The 16,168-nt window shown below is 34.0% G+C and overlaps 1 protein-coding gene across 8 annotated transcripts in view; it reads left to right on the forward strand.

Annotated features, from left to right (window-relative positions):
- Positions 1–16,168, forward strand: part of VPS13A (vacuolar protein sorting 13 homolog A (S. cerevisiae)) — a 185,645-nt gene that overhangs the window by 20,976 nt on the left and 148,501 nt on the right. For 4 of the 8 annotated variants that reach the window (XR_001514783.1, XM_006769015.2, XM_015567378.1 and 1 more), the window contains exons 2-7: positions 3,437–3,480; positions 4,370–4,412; positions 9,639–9,734; positions 10,005–10,106; positions 14,011–14,120; positions 14,787–14,846. Coding sequence is in view for 7 of the 8 variants with exons in the window: in XM_006769015.2 (XP_006769078.1) it covers positions 3,437–3,480; positions 4,370–4,412; positions 9,639–9,734; positions 10,005–10,106; positions 14,011–14,120; positions 14,787–14,846 (455 nt within the window). In the remaining variant the exon portion in view is untranslated. Of the gene's footprint in view, positions 1–3,436; positions 3,481–4,369; positions 4,413–5,608; positions 5,708–9,638; positions 9,735–10,004; positions 10,107–10,423; positions 10,499–12,396; positions 12,464–14,010; positions 14,121–14,786; positions 14,847–16,168 lie in introns of those variants that run through there. The other 4 variants (XM_015567380.1, XM_015567381.1, XM_015567377.1 and 1 more) reach the window with 3 other exon arrangements.

Genomic DNA, 16,168 nt, shown 5'->3' on the forward strand with positions numbered 1-16,168 from the left:
ATCGATGAGAAACATCGATCAGCTGCCTCCTGCACACCCCCTACTGGGGATGTGCCCGCAACCAAGGTACATCCCCTTGGCTGGAATCGAACCTGGGACCCCTCAGTCCGCAGGCCGACACTCTATCCACTGAGCCAAACCGGTCAGGGCCTGTATGCAAATTTAACGGCCATCTTTGTTGGGTTAATTTGCATACTCTTCTGATCGTCTGATGGGCGTAGTGAAGGTATGGTCAATTAGCGTCTTTGTCTTTTATTAGTGTAGATATTTTAAACTGATACCAACTTATCAGTAACTTTAGTCCTTTACAGTTTGCCTCCCCATCTTTGTTATTTATGTAACAAATGACATATTATATATCATGTACCTATTGGAGGCCCGGTGCACGAATAAGTCGCTCAGTCCAGCCTGCACCCTCTTGCAGTCCGGGACCCATAGGGGAATGTCCACCTGCTGACTTAGGCCCGCTCCCTGGGGGATCGTGCCTAAGCTGGTGGTCAGACATCCGTTTTGCAGCCCGGAAACCCTTGTGGGATGTTCACCTGTTCACCCGCTACCCGGGGGATTTGGCCTAAGCTTGCAGTCAGACATCCTTAGTGCTTCCGAGGAGGCAGGATGGGCTTCTGCCACCACTGCTGTGCTCGCAGCCATCAGCCCGGCTTATGGCTGAGCGGAGCTGCCCCTGTGGGAGTGCACTGACCACCTGGGGGCAGCTCCTGCCTTGAGCATCTGACCCCTGGTGGTCAATGTGTGTCATAATGACTTGTCGTTCCCAGCCATTCCTGGTTGTTCTGCTATTAGGGTCAATTTTATTATATAGGATTGACATAGACTTATATTTTATATTTCTTGTCTTTTAATTTCTGTAAAAGAACAGTGGAGTTATAAAGTAAAATTATAATACTACTTTTTTATTTTTTAATTATTTTTATTTTTTAATCTTTAAATTCTTTTAGTTAAGGGATTACAAATGTGCCCTCATTCCCCCCCTTAACCCATATACTCCCCCCCTCCCCCAACTTATGTTCTCATCCCCCTGTTGTCCGTGTCCATTGGTTTGGCTTATATGCATGCATACAAGTCCTTTGGTTGATCTCTTCCCCTTACCCCCACCCTCCCCTACTTTCCCTCTGGGGATTAATAGGGGAAAGTAATCATAAACAGTCTGATTGCTGTTTCTCTGTCTTTGGATCTGTCCCTGTTCATCAGTCTATGTTGTTATAATACTACTTTTTTAATACTTGTCCATGTATTTACCTTTACTGTAGAACTTTATATTTTTTCATATGGTTTTAAGTTGCTACCTAACACTTTTTCAACTTGGACTCCCTTTAAAATTTATTGTAAAGCAGATCTACTGGTAATGAACTTCCTCAGAATTTTTTTTAAATCTGAATACTTAATTTTATATTCATTTTTTGAAGTAGGATGTTTTTCTGGATATAATGTTCTCAGTGGACATCTGCACTATAAATATATCATCCCTGTGTTTTGGCTTGCAAGGTTTCTGCAGAGAAATCTACTGGTAATCTTATTAAGGAATCTGTATATATGTCAGTCACTTTTTTTTTGCTGCCTCTAATCTTTCTTTGCCTTTGATTATCATGTTCCTTGATTGATATTCTTGAATTCAGATATTCATGTCTTTCCTTAAATTTCGGAGTTTGGGCCATTATTTCTTCAAATAAGATCTCTTCCCCTTTCTTTATTTTTCCTCCTTTTGGACTTCCTTAATACATACTTTTGATAATTTTCCCTGAGTCCTTTAGGCTCTGTTCACTTTTCCTTTTTAAAAATTTTTGCTCTTCTGTATTTCCAAATAACTTGTTTTCAAGTTTGCCAATTCATTCTTTTCAATTTGAGTCAGCTTTTGACTTTCTTTAGTGAATTTTTCAATTCAGTTATTCCTTGTACCTCTACTGGGATGTGTGTGTGTGTTTCTCTGCTTTTATTGGAGATTTTTTGTTGTTGTTGATCTAGCTTACATATTACATGGTATAAATTTAAGGTGTGCAACATGTTGATTTGATATGTTTATGTACAGGATGGGGCAAAAGTAGGTCTACAGTTGTGACTGGGTAATTTTGTGTATTCATAACTGTAAACCTATATTTGCCCCACCCTGTATTGCAGTATGTAGCTTTTGCTAATGCCTTTACCCTGCCACATAATTATCGTGTGTGTGTGTGTGTGTGTGTGTGTGTGTGTGTGTGTGGTAAGAACATTTAAAATGTAGTGTCTTAGCAATTTTGAAGTATATAATAAAATATTGTTGACTGTAATCACTATGATGTACATAGATTTCCAGAACTTACTCATTTCCTAGTTGCAAGTTTGAACACTTTAACATCTCTCCAGTTCCCCCACATCCCAGCCCCCTAGTAACAAACATTCTACTCTCTGTTTCTGAGTCTACTTTTTTATATTCCACATACAATATTTGTCTTTCTATGTCTGGCTTATCTTACTAAACATAATGCCCTCCAAAGTCCATCCATGTTGTAGAAAATGGCAGGATTTCCTTTTTGATTGTGACTGAATATTTCTCTTTCTCTCTCTCTCGTTCTCTGTGTGTGTGTATCACATCTTCATTCATCTGTTGATGTACACACTTAGGTTGATAACACATTTGGCTGTTGTGAATAATGTTGCAATAAACATGGGAGTGCAGGTATCTTTGTGATATCATGTTCTTCTTTCTTTTGGGTGTATACCCAGGAGTAGGATTTCTGGTTCATATTCAACATTTTTCTTAGTATTTGGTTTCCTTCAGTTTGATTATGATATGCCTAAGTGTAGATATTTTGGGGGTATTTTTTTTTTTTTGCTTTGTGTTCTTTGAGCTTCCTGGATATGGTTTGGTGTCTTTATCATTTATTTACTTTGGGAATTTATCATTCATTAGTACTTCATTTTTTTTTCTTCTGGTATTCCTATTATGCATATGTTACAACTATTACAATTGTTTTACAATTCTTGGATATTCTGTTTAATTACTTTTTCTTTTATTTTTCTCTCTGCATTTCAGTTTGGGAAGTTTGTTTCTGTATCTTGATGATTTTGGATTTAAAAACTTCTTTCCAGTTCATTGGGAGTGTATTTAAATACAATTCATTTTTTGTGTATTTTTCTGTATATCATGTTACCTTGCTAGATTTTTAATTATTTGTATAATTCTGATTCAAATGTAAAAACATGGAACTACAACTTCGGAAGTCATAATTTACAACAAATGACATTTTGGTAAAGCATACAGTCTTAGACTAGTTGAAGAATGAAGGTGAGCTAATACAATTATAGTTGAATTCTGTTTTATGTATATTATTTGTAATTATTTTTTCTTAATATGACATATTAGGGATGAAGTATATCTAACTTTTAAAATGAAAAAATATTTGAATATTTCAACTTTATTTTTAATAACTTTTTTTTTTAGGAGCTGTGGTCTTGAAGAACCTTGAAATTAAAGAAAATGCCCTGGTAGGTTTTGACTGTAAGAAATTTGTTAGTGCATTTATAGACTTTTTCCTGATTTACTTTGTCACTTTAAATCATTTAATTTTGAGAAAATTTTTTGAAAATAAATTTTGTAAAATGTGAATTTTGCAAAATGAATTCTTACTCTCCTTAAAAGCACAGACTGAGTGTGTAATTTTCTCCATATAAAAATACTCCTGTTTCTTTTTATATGATGTTATTTTTAAAAACATTTATTTCTTAAAGTATAGTTGATATATAATGTTATTAATTTCTGTATGTTTTCATTTTCCCAGTCATCTTCAGTATTTTATACCATTTTAATCATTTTTTACTATAGAATTGAGTGGCATTAATTACATTTACAGTGCTGTGCAACCATGACCAGTATGTGTTTCTAGAAGTTTGTCATTATGCCAAAGGGAACTCTGTAACCATAAAAGATACAACTTCCTAGACTTCCCTGTAGACCCTGGTAACCTCTAATGTATTTTCTATTAATTTGCCTATTTCAGTTATCTCATATAAATGGAATTAAGCTATTTTGTCATTTTTCTGTCTGGCTTGTTTTACTCATTGTAATTCCTTCAAGGTTTATCCATGTTGTAGCATGTTTCAGAACATCTTTCCTTTTTATGGCTTAGTAATATTCTGTATGTATGTGCCACATTTTGTTTTTTCATCTGTTGATGGACACTTGGATTGTTTCTGTCTTTTGGCTTTTATGAACAATGCTGTTATAAATATTGACATACACATGTCTATAAATTTAAATAAGCATTGAAGATAAAGGGAAGGTGTAAGTTAACTTTAAACCCTTTAAATAATTCTAGGAAGAAAAAAGTAGTCACCTGTTGTGTATTAATATTTTACATCTGTGTATTTTTTGTAGAGTCAACTGGATGTACCATTTAAAATTAAAGTTGGTTATATAGGTAAGCTGTGTTTGTTTGAACGTTCCCCTTGCTGGACATGCAACCAGAATAATATGCTTGGTATCCTTATTATGTGATATTTTTAATGTTTTTGAGCATTAATTGTAAGTAATCATGTGTTTTTATCTAGATGGAGCTTAATCACGATAAAAATATTGTACGGTCCATCTATATTTTGTCTAATATGTATGAAATTATATGCCTTATTAGATGTTAAAAATGAGTTGAGAGTTAAGGTGTTACTAGAAAGCATATAACCCCTCAGTTTTTTAGGTTTCTGACTAGTTATATTTGCTATATTCTGTTTGGCCATGGATATGTGGTGTAAGGAGTAGGGTCTAGGTCAGCCAGAGAGTGTGACTGGGGACCTATCAGAAATTGAGTTTCTACTCTGGAAGTTTTCTAGGTTGCCCTGAATATTGAGCTAGTTCTTGACCTGTATTATTTTACTGGTGTTCATTCTTTACATTTTTCCCCTTTTTTAAAATTGAATTTATTGGGGGTGACACTAATTAACAAAATTACAAAGGTTTCCGTTGCACAATTTTATAACACATCATCTGTACACTGTACTGTGTGTTCACCACCCCAAGTCAAATCAAACATTTTATGTTTATTGCTTGGGCAAAAGCTAATTAGAATATGATATTTTAAAATGCTTAATAAAAACGTGTTTGGTTTCTTAAATTATGTTGGCTTATTGTTTTAACTTTATTGATTAAATTACTGTTCGAATTTTATTGCTTTAAATTTTATGCAAGATGGTAGTGTCATTAATTAAGATTTGTGTAGTAGGATTTATAGAATGTTATTGCTACATATTGGAGTCAGTGGGGGAACAAGGTATTTTGAAAGCTCATCTAAATTACATGATTAATGTCTTCATTATTTTGTGCACTTAGACCATTTGCCTAAGAAAATTTTCATTATCTTAATGTTGCTGAGACTCAAAGGTTCTCTCTTCTCCCTTAATTTAAAGATGTTTTAGTATAAGAAGGGAAAACATGTAACCCATTGTTTTCCACCTAACATGTTTATTTTTGCATATTTCTATATGATTTTTTACATGTGTACCTTTTAGTTACTTGTAATCATGGAATATGTACGATTTCATATTCTTTTTAGTTAACAGTAAAGATTTCTCATAATCCATGTTGATTTGACCTCATTTATTTTTTATGGTAGTGTTATAATCCAATGAATACATATTTGGAAATTGTAGTGATCCTGTATTTACAAAGGTACAAAAATATTGCAGTGAACATATGCCTCACCATATTTAACAATGATAAAAGGTAATTTTCAGTGTTAATATAAGATAGTGGAAAACTGTTTATTAATGGAGAACTATTTTGTGTGTTTTGAAACTTAGGTGCACTGTTCCCTGGAAAAAGCTAAAGGAAAAAAAAAAAGATAGTGGCATGTATACTGCATTAAGTACCAAATACATAAGATAATTTTGAGACTCATTTAAGGTGTTGTTTGCATACCCCTAACACAGCACCTGTCTTTCTTTAATATCATTATTGTTTTCTTCTGCTAGACAATAGTTTCTTGAGAAGTGGAATTAATTTTTATTGTATTCATACCACTTAGCAAAATACCTAGCATTTGTTAGGCACATTATTTCTTGAATGAAACAAGTAATGCTTCCAAGTGAGTGGTACAGCAACACAACCAGTTTTATAGGAACATATTGTTCCCTTGCTATTATTGGATAGTAGAGGCCCAGTGCATGAAGTTTGTACACTCAGGGGGGTCCCTCAGTCCAGCCTGTGCCCCCTCACAGTCTGGGAGCCCTTGGGGGATGTTTGACTCATGGTTTAGGCCCAGGGGGAGCTGGCCTAAGCTGGCATTTGGACATCCTTAGCACTGCTGTGGAGGTGGGAGAGGCTCCTGCCACCTCCACTGTGCTCACCAGCTGTGAGCCCGTATTCTGGCTGAGCAGAGCTCCACCTGTGGGAGCACACTGACCACCAGAGGGAAGCTCCTGCGTTGAGTGTCTGCCCCCAGGTGGTCAGTGTGCATCATAGTGACTAGTCGTTCCGTTGTTTGGTCAATTTGCATATTAGCCCTTTATTATATAGGACTAGAGGCCTGGTGTATGAAATTCATGCACGGGGTGTGTGTGTGTCCCTCAGCCCAGCCTGCACCTTCTCCAATCTGGGACCCCTCAAGGGATGTCTGATTGCCTGTTTAGGCCCGATCCACGGGCAGCTGGACATCCCTCTCAATCCAGGACTGCTAGCTCCCAACCACTCGCCTGCCTGCCTGCCTGACTGATTGCCCCTAACTGCTTCTGTCTGCCAGCCTGATTGACGCCTAACTGCTCCCCTTCTGGCCCGATTGCCCCTAACTACCCTCCCTTGCCAGCCTGGTCACCCCTAACTGCTCTCCCCTGCCGGCCTGGTAGCCCCCAGTTGCCCTGTCCTGCCAGCTTGGTTACCCCTAACTGCTCTCCCCTGCAGTCCAGGTCACTGCCAACTGCCCTCTCCTGTAGTTCTGGTTCCCCCCAATTGCCCTCCCATGCAGGCCATCTTGTGGTGGCCATTTTTGACCACATCGGGGAGGCCATCTTGTGTATTGGAGTGATGGTCAATTTGCATATTACTCTTTTATTAGATAGGATTGTTAATCTTATGATCTTTAAAAGTTTTCCTCATTTGGAGTACAGAATTCCATATATATCAAATATAATTATTCATATGTACATGTTTTGAAAGTAGTTCTTAATGTAGGAGATTTTTGGAATTACTTTCATTTATATTTTTATGAAGTTTTCAGATTTCCTGTAAGTAGTCTGTACCTTATAATGAGAAGAAAAAAATTTGCTTAAAAGGTTTAGTGGTAAAAATGCTATATTGTTAATTTTATGTTTTTCTTTGATAACTGCTATTTTGTCACTGTTCTCTGTCCTTAAGTTTATTAACTTTTTTAGATTAATTTTTAAAAATATGCTTTTATTGATTTCAGAGGGAGGAAGGGAGAGCGAGAGATAAAAACGATGAGAGGGAATCATCAATTGCCTGCCTCTTGCACGCCCCCTACTGGGGGTCGAGCCCAACTAAGGCATGTGCCCTGACCCGGAATTGAACCACCATCTCCTGGTTCATGGGTGGACACTTAACTGAGCAACATAGGCCGGGCCTTTTTTTTTTTAAATTATTATTAATGTATGTGAGTATATGTGTAAACAAAAATGTATGTGAGTATATGTGTAAAAAAAATTTGCTGTAAATCTGCTTGATATAGTTGTAAAAAAAACCTGTCAAATGTGTTGCGACTCATTACATTTTTGTACAAAATTTTTTTAAAAAAATCCTGACCTGCGGATATGTTTATTGCTTTTTAGATTGAGTAAGGGAGAGAAATGGAGGGAGAGAGAGAGAAAGAGAGACATTGATGTGAGAGAGCTCTGACTGGGGATTGAACCCACCACCTTTTTTTTGGTATATGGGTTGATGCTCCAACCAACTGAGCATCACTGGTCAGGGTTTTTATAACATTGGTTATGAAAAGAGATAGCTCTAAGTAGATTTTTTTCCCCTTCCTAAATTACTAATCAGTTAATGTGATAATAGTGTATTTAATAGTCTTCCCCTTTCCTAATTATGACAACTATTCCTAAATCTAGAGACTCATACTTTCTAAGGAATTTAAAAATACTTAAAAATCTTTATTATGGAAAATTTCTAAATACACGAAACTAGAATCTATAGTATAAGCAAACCCTCACATAATATATATATTTTTAATTTGAATTGTAACATATTTTGCTATTGGATTGTAAATTATTTTCATTAGTTTGAATTATTTTCAAATATTTCCCATAATACCAGAGATATTTGTATGCAGTATTCTTATGGTGATAATCATACAATGTATATTATTGTACATACATTCCTGCACTGCATAATGACATTTTGGTCAACAACGGACCACTTATACAATGTGGTACTATAAGATTATACGGAGCTGAAAAATTCCCACTGTCTAGTAATGGCATAGCTGTTGTAACTCACGGCATTACTCATGTGACTGTGGTGGTGCAGGTGTAAACACATCTATTGCACTGCCGGTATAAAAGTATAAGACATACACCTATGTATGGTACATAAAACTTCATAAAGACAGTAAATGGATTGTTACTATTTTATGTACTTACTATAGTATACTTTATACTTAAAATTATTTTTCTCACCTGAGAGTATATTTTTTGGTGTGGTTTTAAAAAATATTTTTATTGATTTTTTTTTTTTTTTTTTTTTTTAGAGAGAGGATATCTTTTTTATTGATTTTACGAAGAGAGGAGTGGGGAGAGAGAAAAAGAGAGAAAGAAACATCAGTATGAGAGAGAAACATCAATCAGTTGCCTCTACTACACACCCTGACCAGAAATCGAACCCATAGTCTTTTGGTGTATGGGATGATGCTCAAACCACCTGAGCCACCTGGCCAGGGCTATACTTTATGTTTTTATTGTTATTTTAGAGTACACCTTTCCTACTTAAAAAAAAATTGCTGTAAATCAGCATGCTCTGTTACTTTGACAGCAGCCTCTTATGTCTCATGCTCATATATCAGCAGCCTCATATGTCTCATATTACTCAGGCTCCTGATTGCATCATTTTCTCTTGTGCTTGATTGAATTTTGTGTTGTTGTGTATGGTAACCTTTTGTACAGGTTTGTAGCCTAGGAGCAGTAGGCTATACTATATAGCCTGGCTACGTAGCAGGCTAGACCACTGAAGTTTGTGTAAGGGCACTCAGTTAACACAATGTCAAAAATCACTTAACGATGAATTTCTCAGGACGTATTCCCATTGTTAAACTGTGTGTGTAATCTTTAAATGTGAAAAATAAACATATAAAGTAGATAATCTTTTTTAAAGTATAAGGAAAGTACTTCTTACAGAGATTTAGAGGAAGAATGGGGATATTCTAAGTTATAATAAAAAGGATTGTTGGTTAATGGATGAAGAATATTAGTATGTTTGTGGTACAGATAGCCATAAATATTTAGGATATCATTTAGTAGATTTTACAAAAATATTGATTAATACAAATAATTTCAAATTTTCACCACAAAACCTTATTTTTGGTTGTAAAGTAGCTTTCTATAAAGTGACTGAGCTTGTAATCTTTTCTAATGTCTGACAGAAAATAGGCTGACAGTAAATGTAGTTTAAATGAATATTTTTTTGTGTTTTTTTTTTTTTAATGTAGGTAACCTTAATCTTAAAATTCCATGGAAAAACCTTTATACTCAACCAGTTGTAGCTGTACTGGAAAACATTTATTTACTCATAGTGCCTTCTTCTAGTAAGTCAAATTTTAAACATTATAATTTAAATTACTCTTTTTTGTAGATGGAAAATCTTTATATTTTATTATTGTATTCAAAATATTTTGGGAGATTTTTTTGTGATTTCTAAAAATATATGTATTTGGTGCTAGGTAATTGAATTAAATTGGTTTCCACACTAAGTTTTTGTATGCCTGGAATTAGTGATTATTTTCTTGTATGTTTTTTGGAATGAGTACATTTAAATTTAAGGTAATTAAGATTCTCCCTTTTTATGCTTCCTTTAGTAATAAAATATGATTCTTTAAAAGAAGAAAAGCAACTTTTGGAAGCAAAGCAGCAGGAACTAAAAAGAATAGAAGAAGCCAAACAAAAAGTAGCTAATCAAGGTAATTAAAATAAAGAATAATTGAAATAAGAAATGGAGAAAAGACCAAAATATTCATCACATTTGAATATTATTTTTCTTTGGAAGTACTGAGGTTACTTAAGAAATATGAGAGAATCTTATTATATGGGGCATTTTAATGCATTTAATGTGTTCTATCATGTTTAGAAAAATTTTTATCTATTAGACATTTATCTTAGGGAAAATAATATACCTAGCTTATAAGGGAAAGGTTAGTTTTTAACTACAATATTTAATTGGATCAAGTGTGTTTTCTTACCTTTCTAGCCTTTTCCTTTTTATTCTCCTTATATCTCCTTATATCCTTATTTTGGATATGCTGAGTCCCTTTATATATTTACTAGAGGCCTGGTGCATGAAATTTGTGCACAGGTACGGTCCCTAGGCCTGGCCTGCAATCAGGGCCATCTTCCCCAGCTACCCACAGCCAGCCCCACCCGCCTCTGCCACCCGCTCCCGGTTTCCAGTTCACTATTGGGTGATCCATGGGGGGAAGGAACCAAGAGGTCGGCTGTTCCCATCCACTTGCTGGCCCCACCCCAGCCATGGGTGGCCATCAGGTGATTGGAGCCTGCTGGCTGGGGAAAAGGACCAAGAGATGGTCAGTACACCTCATAGTGTCTTGTCCAGTGGTTGCTCTGCCATCAGGGTCAATTTGCATATTACCCTTTTATTATATAGGATACTTTCCCAAATCTGTTTATCTTCTGGCTTCACATCCTTTCCAATTCAATCTAGACCAAATGGTTCATTACTTCAACTCCTTCTTTAGTTGGCAGAAGAGATGTCCTGCAGAAATCTAATTCCTTTCTACTTGTGCTGTATGCAGCATCATCAGCTATTTTTACTCAGACTCTAACTCCTCCCTCTAGTGAATCTTTCTTCTTAACATGGAGATATACTGTAGCCTTTCTTAGCTTCTAAAATAAAGTCATTTTCCTAACCTAGTCATGTGTTTATCTTCTCTATCATGTCATTGATATCTTCTTATCTTCTCATTAATTTTTTAGAATAAAAAGTATAACCCAATATTAACTTTTTACCTGTTGACAAACAGGTAAAAAATATAAAGGAGATTTAATGCAATTCCTGGCAACACTTTTTGTAATTATTTTTTCTTCTCTGTCGCAGTTCTTTCATATCTTGTGTGGTCATTCATATCTACTTATTTTCTGGGTTTTTTTTTTTTTTTAAATGGTAACATCTTAATGGGGATGAAATGGTATCATGTAGTGTAGATTTGCACTTCCCTAAAAATTAGTATTTGAGCATCCATTTATGTGCTTACTGGCCATTTCTATATCTTTGGAGAAATGTCTATTCAAGTATTTTCCCATTTTTTAATTGTGTTTTTTTAGGGAAGGGTATGTGGTCAGAGTTCTCTGCATATTCTGAATATTAATCCCTTATTAGATATGTGATTTGCAAATTTTATTCCTTTCTGTAGGTAGCATCTTTACTCTGTTGATAGTCTACAAGGCCCCAAATTTTAAAGTTTTTATTAAGTTCATTTTGTCTGCTTTTCTTCTGTTGCCTGTGCCTTTGTTATCATATATAAGAAATTATGATCAAATCCAGTTCCCTATGTTTTCTTATGAGAGTTTTATAGTTTTAGATCTTACAGTTAAATCTTTGATTTTTTTAAGTTCATTTTTATATTTTGTTAGATAAAGGTCCAACTTTATTCTCTTGTGTATGACTATCTGGATATACTTGTAACTTTTGTTACAAGTTTTGCAATTCGGAAGTGTGATTCTTTCAGCTTTGTTCTTCATTTTCAAGATTTTTTTGATTATTTGAGATTCCATATGAATTTTACTATGGATTTTTTTTTCTGTGCAAAAAATGTCATTGATATTTTGATATGGATTGCTTTGAATCTATAGAGTCCTTTGGGCAATATTGATGTGTTAATAATATCAAATCTTCCAATCCATGGATATGGATGAGATGTCCTTCCATTTGCTTATGTCTTTTAAATTGTTTCCTAAGTATTTTATTTTTTGATGCTATTATAAAGGGAATTATATTTGTAATTTACTTTCAGATTGTTTATTGATTGGAAATAGATATGCAGTTGTTTGTGCTGGCTTTGTACCTTCCTACTTTGCTGAATTAGTTTATTAGTTCTAACAATTTTTGTGTGTGGAGTTATATAGGGTTTTCTTTATATAAGATAATGTTATCTGTGAACAGAGATAATGTTATTTTTTTCCTTTCCAATTTGTATGCCTTTAATTTATTTTCTCTTGACTAATTACTCTGATTAGAATTTCCATACTATGTTGAATGGAAGTGGCAAAAGTGGGCATCCTTACCTTTTCCCTGAACTTAGAGGTAAAGCTTTCAGACTTTCACTATTGAGTATGATGTGAGTTTTCACCTGTGATCTTTATTATGTTAAATTGGTTTCCTTTTATTGCTAGTTTATTGAGTGTTTTTATTATGAAAGGGTATTGACGTTTGTCAAATGTTTTTTCTTAATCAGTTGAGATGATCATTTTTTTCTTTTATTTTGTTGATATGGTATATTAAATTGATTGATTTTCATAAATAGAGCCATCCTTCCATTGCAGGAATAAATTGTATTAAATTATGGTGTACAATCCTTATAATGGGCTTTTATTTTTTATTTGTTAACATATTGTTGAAGATTTTTGTGTCAGTATTCATTAGGGATATTGATCTGTAGTTTTTTGTGGTATGTTTGTCTTGCTTGTGTGTCAGATTAATGCTGATCTCATATTGAGTTTGGAAATACTCCGTTCTCTTCAGTTTTTTGGAAGAGTTTGAAGTGGATTGATGTTCTCTTTTAAATGTTTGGTAGAGTTCACAAGTGAAGCCATGAGGTCCAGAGCTTTCTTTTGTCAAGAGATTTTTGATTACTGATTTGAGCTTCTTTGAATTACCTGACTATTCAGATTTTCCATTTCTTTGTGATTTTGCCTTGGTAGATTTTGTTTTTCTAGGAATTTGTCCATTTCATCTGGTATTACAGTTTGTTAGTAAAAATTTTTCATAGTACTATCTTATAATCATTCTTTTTATTTCTGTAGAATAAATAGAATAAGTAGTAATGTTCCCACTTTCATTTGTGACTTAAGTAATTTCAGTCTTAATCTCTTTTTTTCTTACTTATTTATACTTTTAGGAAAAGAGATAGCTTTTATTGGCATTTTTAAGTGGAGGAAATCGGGGTAGTAACTAGTGGTTATTAAAAGGCATATTAAAAAATTAGGAACCTCAGTTTTTTATTCTTTCTGTTCCCCTGAAAACTATTGAAACTGGAGATAGCAAATAGGTTTTAGAAAAAGAAACACTTGTAATAAATAATAAAATTAAAAAAGAAAAAAAAGAAAAAAAAAAAAGAAAAAGAAACACCTGATGAACTTCCTTCATCATTGCTGTAAAGGAGAGAGGGTAATATCTTGTATCTTCTTACTTTGTATTCATCAGGAGACTCGTATTCAACTATTTTATACACCTAACCAGAGACAACTTATGATGTTATCTCTAATTTTAAGGGCGATTCCATCTTTGCTGCTTCCTCTAGCTTTTTTGGTATAAGCCTATTATAATTCTTACTTAATAATCTTCATTGTTGTCCATATCTTTATGTACTCAGGTATAATTAACAGAAGTTTATAAAATTTAATGCCAATAAATTTTGCAAGGTTGGCTTTAGTTTTACTGAACAAGAAACTAGTTTGAAAACTGTACTTAGTTGCCTTTGAAAATGTCTTGGTATGAAAGATTTTTGAAAAGCAAATCTGCAAATATAGATTTTTTTCTTTAACAAGGTAGCATTTGTATTACCTCAATATTTGGACATTTATAGAATATATTTTTCATTCAAGTTTAAAAAGGAATATTTGCAATTCTAGAAAAACTCCTGGTGGAGAAACAAGATACTTTTACAGAAAAATTAATTACTCAGATCATAAAAAATCTTCAAGTGAAAATTTCCAACATCCATATTCGTTATGAAGATGATGTAAGTACTTTAACAAATGAATCTTGTTTTTATATTTATATATATTCCACTGTTTAAGGAAACCTGCTCTGTAGTAGCCCATCTATTAGATTCTGGGAAGTGAAGGAATAGGGCTGAAAACGACATAATCTTTCTTTTCTATAACTATAGTTGTAATTTGCAGTCCTTCCTGCCTTGGTTACAATTCCCTAAAGTGTTCAAACATCAGATAATGAAGGAAAATGCCTATCTTAGTACCTGTGATAGGTGGGATTATGAATTTAGCTATTATATGGTTTTAAGAGACTTTAAATTATATGGTATTTATTTCCTGGAAAGAGCACTGGTCTAGGAATCAGTAGAGCAAGATTTAACTAACTGATCTCAAAGAGATCATGTGTTCTCTCTAAAACACATAATGATTAGCTTCTCATAGTACTATTATGAGGGTCAATCATTTTTTGTAAGCTTTTTTTTGATAAAGTGTAAAACATTATGCAGATGTATTATTTTAGAACACTAATGCATTGATGCTTAATATTTTAATATGTATCAGGAAAAAATATAGAAATAAAAGTTGTTCTTGAAAGTATTAAATGTTTTTGGATGTTTGAAATTGTATTCTGTAATGTAAATTTTGTTCAACTACTAAAAATCTGAGAAAAATGTACTGTGTTTCCTCTTTAGATCACAAATCAAGAAAACCCACTGTCATTTGGTATTTCTCTTCAAAATCTCAGCATGCAGGTACTTTGTTTAAAAATAAATTTAACCATATTTAATTGTGTAGTTAAACTACAAATTGCTATTCATTTATGCAAGCATTAGAAATAGATGTCTATATAGAATTAGTACCTATAATACATGGGTTGGATTGGAACTGAGGATAGGTAATTTCAAATTTGAAAAAATGGTTGATAACCAAATTCAAGTTAAAATACGAGGGCCTATTATTATTTGCTAATTATTGATATTTGATACTTTTTTTAAAAAATATATTTTATTGATTTTTTACAGAGAGGAAGGGAGAGAGATAAAGAGTTAGAAACATCGATGAGAGAGGAACATCGATCAGCTGCCTCCTGCACATCCCCTACTGAGGATGTGCCCGCAACCCAGGTACATGCCCCCGACCGGAATCGAACCTGGGATCCTTCAGTCCGCAAGCTGACGCTCTATACACTGAGCCAAACCGGTTTCGGCTTGATACTTTTTTTAAGCTTAAAATCCATCACTTGTTTTTTAAATATATTTTTTAATGATTTCAGAGAGGAAGAGAGATGGAGAGAGAGAGAGAGAAACATCAATGATGAGAGAGAATCATTGATCCGCTGCCTCTTGCATGCCCCACACTGGAGATCGAGCCCACAACCTGGGCATGTGCCCTGATCAGGAATTGAGCCATGAGCTCCAGGTTCATAGGTTGATGCTCAGTGCTCAACCACTGAGCCATGTTGGCCAGGCCAATTTCTGAGAAACTTTTAGAAACTTTGATAAGTCATGAAAAGTATAAAGAAACAAGCCACCGTGTTCTCATCATTATTAATAATGTGGAATACTAATAAAAACTCTCAGCAAAGTGGGAATAGAGGGATCATACCTCAACATAATAAAAGCCTTAAATTACAGACTTACAGCCAACATCGTACTCAATGGGCAAAAACTAAAACCATTTCTCCTAAGAAAAGGAACTGGATAGGGATGCCCATTTTCACCACTCCTTTTTGACATAGTATTGGAAATGTTAGCCATAGCAATCAGATAAGAAGAAGAAATAAAAGGCACCCAAATTGGAAAAGAAGAAATAAAACTGTCATTATTTGCAGATGACATGACATTGTACATAGAAAACCCTAAAGACTCCGTAAAAAAACACACAAACTACTAGACTTAATAAATGAATTCGGCAATGTAGGAGGATACAAAATTAACACCCAGAAGTCTATGGATTTTTTAAACAATGATAATGAGCTCAAAAAAAAAAAAAGAAAAGAAACTAAAAAACAATCCCATTTACCATTGCACCAAAAAAATTAAGATACCTAGGAATAAACTTAACTAAGGAGGGG

The sequence above is a fragment of the Myotis davidii genome, unplaced genomic scaffold (assembly GCF_000327345.1).
Source record: "Myotis davidii unplaced genomic scaffold, ASM32734v1 scaffold98, whole genome shotgun sequence".
Taxonomy (NCBI): Eukaryota; Metazoa; Chordata; class Mammalia; order Chiroptera; family Vespertilionidae; genus Myotis; species Myotis davidii.